Source organism: Gobius niger (assembly GCF_951799975.1).
Source record: "Gobius niger genome assembly, chromosome: 19".
In the NCBI taxonomy this organism is placed as follows: domain Eukaryota; kingdom Metazoa; phylum Chordata; class Actinopteri; order Gobiiformes; family Gobiidae; genus Gobius; species Gobius niger.
In genome coordinates this window covers 12,337,870-12,341,555 of record NC_136870.1, presented here as the reverse complement: position 1 = coordinate 12,341,555, position 3,686 = coordinate 12,337,870, and the positions used below count along the sequence as shown (strand labels likewise).

General features: G+C 48.6%; 1 protein-coding gene across 1 annotated transcript in view; it reads right to left on the bottom strand.

The window, feature by feature from the left end:
- LOC306979247 (ADP-ribosylhydrolase ARH1-like) overlaps positions 1-1,952 on the bottom strand; it is an 8,802-nt gene extending 6,850 nt beyond the window's left edge. The window contains exon 1 of the mRNA XM_079578112.1: positions 1,794-1,952. Coding sequence (XP_079434238.1) covers positions 1,794-1,819 — 26 coding nt within the window. The 5' untranslated portion in view covers positions 1,820-1,952. The remainder of the gene's footprint in view (positions 1-1,793) is intronic.
- Between the last annotated feature and the right edge of the window lie 1,734 nt (positions 1,953-3,686).

Here is a 3,686-nt window from a genome sequence, read left to right as displayed (position 1 = left end):
GAGGAAGAGAGAGAGGGGGAGAGAGAGGGAGAGGAAGAGAGAGAGAGGGGAGAGAGAGAGGGAGGGGAGAGAGAGGGGGAGAGAGAGGGAGAGGAAGCGAGAGAGAGGGGAGAGAGAGATGGAGGGGAGAGGAAGAGAGAGAGAGGGGAGAGAGGGAGAGAGGGAGAGGAAGAGAGAGAGAGGGAGGGGAGAGAGAGAGAGGAAGAGAGAGAGAGGGAGGGGAAGAGAGAGAGGGGGGAGAGAGAGAGAGGGGAGAGGAAGAGAGAGAGAGGGGAGAGAGGGAGAGAGGGAGAGGAAGAGAGAGAGAGGGAGGGGAGAGAGAGAGAGGAAGAGAGAGAGAGGGAGGGGAAGAGAGAGAGGGGGGAGAGAGAGAGAGAGGGAGAGAGAGAGAGGAAGAGAGAGAGAGGGAGGGGAGAGGAAGAGAGAGAGAGGGGAGAAGAAGAGAGAGAGAGGGGAGAGAGAGGGAGAGGAAGAGAGAGAGAGGGAGAGAGAGAGAGGAAGGGAGAGAGAGAGGGGGGAGAGGAAGAGAGAGAGGGAGAGAGAGGGGAGAGGGAGAGAGAGAGAGGGGAGAGAGAGGGAGAGGAAGAGAGAGAGAGGGGAGAGAGAGGGAGAGGAAGAGAGAGAGAGGGAGGGGAGAGGGAGAGAGGGGAGAGAGAGGGAGAGGAAGAGAGAGAGAGGGGAGAGAGAGAGGAAGGGAGAGAGAGAGGGGGGAGAGGAAGAGAGAGGGAGAGAGAGAGAGAGGGAGAGAGAGGGGGGGAGAGAGAGAGAGAGGGGAGCGAGGAGAGAGAGAGGGAGAGAAAGAGAGAGAGAGGGGAGAGAGAGAGAGAGAGAGAGAGAGAGAGTAAAAGTAGTTGATAAACAAGCAAAAGAAGTTGTAAAATGACAAGGGCAGGCCTAGTAAAAATAAGAATTCAAGTTGTTGGCTATTTTAAGATCCGTGAGTACGAGTCTATACTTCCTGGATTGACTGCCACACTTATCGTGGTGGTGCAGTTCCGTTAAAAACAGTTTAAGCGAGTCTCACCTGGGAGGGAGAGGAAGAGAGAGAGAGGGAGGGGAGAGAGAGAGAGGAAGAGAGAGAGAGGGAGGGGAAGAGAGAGAGGGGGGAGAGAGAGAGAGAGGGAGAGAGAGAGAGGAAGAGAGAGAGAGGGAGGGGAGAGGAAGAGAGAGAGAGGGAGGGGAGAGGAAGAGAGAGAGAGGGGAGAAGAAGAGAGAGAGAGGGGAGAGAGAGGGAGAGGAAGAGAGAGAGAGGGGAGAGAGAGAGAGGAAGGGAGAGAGAGAGGGGGGAGAGGAAGAGAGAGAGGGAGAGAGAGGGGAGAGGGAGAGAGAGAGAGGGGAGAGAGAGGGAGAGGAAGAGAGAGAGAGGGGAGAGAGAGGGAGAGGAAGAGAGAGAGAGGGAGGGGAGAGGGAGAGAGGGGAGAGAGAGGGAGAGGAAGAGAGAGAGAGGGGAGAGAGAGAGGAAGGGAGAGAGAGAGGGGGGAGAGGAAGAGAGAGGGAGAGAGAGAGAGAGGGAGAGAGAGGGGGGGAGAGAGAGAGAGAGGGGAGCGAGGAGAGAGAGAGGGAGAGAAAGAGAGAGAGAGGGGAGAGAGAGAGAGAGAGAGAGAGAGAGAGTAAAAGTAGTTGATAAACAAGCAAAAGAAGTTGTAAAATGACAAGGGCAGGCCTAGTAAAAATAAGAATTCAAGTTGTTGGCTATTTTAAGATCCGTGAGTACGAGTCTATACTTCCTGGATTGACTGCCACACTTATCGTGGTGGTGCAGTTCCGTTAAAAACAGTTTAAGCGAGTCTCACCTGGCCATCCTGATCGGTGAGAGCATCTAAACGCTGTAGCTTGTGGATTTCCGTGCATTTGTTCCTGTTCATTGCCACATTCTCGTAAATGGTGAGTCAGTCAGAGGCTGGTCAACACAGCCACTTCCTTGTTTAGCAGGAAGTGTTCCTCTCTCTCCCAGCATGAAAGCCATAGTAAATCTGTGATTACAGTTTAGGATTAGAAAAATAAACTTCTGCTTATTTAAATGTAGGTTATATGTTGGACACATCCTGGGCTCTTTCTGTCAATGGATCAGATCAAAGTAGATTTATGTGATGTGATGCGAAAAGAGGAGGCAGGTCTAATCATCTGTCAGTGCGCACTTGTTGACCGCATTGTATTTCCCATCATCCTTTGGCCTTTGTAGTTGAGGCGGCCGAGCAGGCGGTGAATTTTCGCGGGAGCAGCGTCTGAGTCCGCCTGGTTCATCTTAAACACGCCTATTGACTGACCTCGTCAGGAGATCAGGGTTTTTAATTAGTCCAGCAGCAGAGTTGATTCAGTGCCAGCCGCTTTACGAAAACAGGTCAAAGGATCGGTAATCATGTTTACACTACTTCAGCACTTGTTTGGAATTAATCAAGACTCAATTAAATTTAACCCATATATCAAAAGGGAACTGGAAATGCATTTTATATCTATAGACCTTTTCACTATTTTTTGTAGACCTATTATTATTGCCTAGGTACCACTACATAAAGCCTATTGCCAATATTGGTGTGATTGAAAGCCCTAATAAAGAGACACTGCAGGTGAATATGGAAGAAAATATCAAAGAAATATTAATTTGAAACCTTTGCTGTAGATTACGACATAAATATAAGAGAAGGAGTAATGCACTTCATATTGTTGGCCCAATAGTAATTTGACTTCTTCCCCACTAGATGGCATAGTTTCTCCACTCCTGACAGCATCACATTTTGGAAGAACAATGATTGGCGTTATCTGTGTGAACCTCATGTCATGAGGTGATTCCTCGGGTATGGCAGACAATTATGTTCAAACAGAGACGTGCGGATTATTGAGGGAGCTGAGCGTGTCAGGGGAGAGGGACTGCCGGCCATTTGTCACTTGCACTGCCACGGGCCATAAAGTGCAGAGGCAATAATGTGGTGCTATGGACCACATATAATACTATGGCTGCATTATAGCTCTGCTCAGAGTTTGACACTGAGGGAGTTCTTGTTGCATTAGTTTAGAAGTACACTGCAGAGGGTCGATAATAAAAATGCAATAAAAATAGGCTACTATAGGCTATGTTATGGTCCAAACAGACGTCCATATGATGTTTGCAACAGTGTGTACAATATAAGATAAGATAGCCTTTATTGATCTCACAATGGAGAAATTCACCTGTTACATTCAGCTCTCAGAAACACAGTGTGCAGAATAGACAGGAAATGTGCAAACAATTAAATGGTACTAAAAACATTAAGTGGCAAGAAGTATAAACAGTAAAAAAAATAAAAAGTAAACAGACAATAATAAAAACTGTCAGTATTAGCAGTGCAGGTTCACGGTCATAGTGCAAGTGGTTGATAAAGTGCCAAAGATACAGAGATTATTGCATGTATTTTTTGCATGGGGGTTATTACATTATGCTACTTTACAGTACGTTTAAGTTTAAGTTTGATGGTTGGGTTGTAGTGTTGTACAGTCTGACAGCAGTGGGGATGAAGGCCTTGCAGTCGGGCTCCTTCTTGCACTCAGGATGTCTCAATCCGCCACTGAAAGAGCTGCTCAGCAGTCCCGAGCAGTGGGTGGGAGGTGTTGTCCATGATGGAGGTGAGCTTGGCTAAAACCCTCCTGTCCCTCAGCTCCTCCACAGAGGGGGGGCAGCCCGGGACGGAGTTGGCCCTCCTGACCAGCTG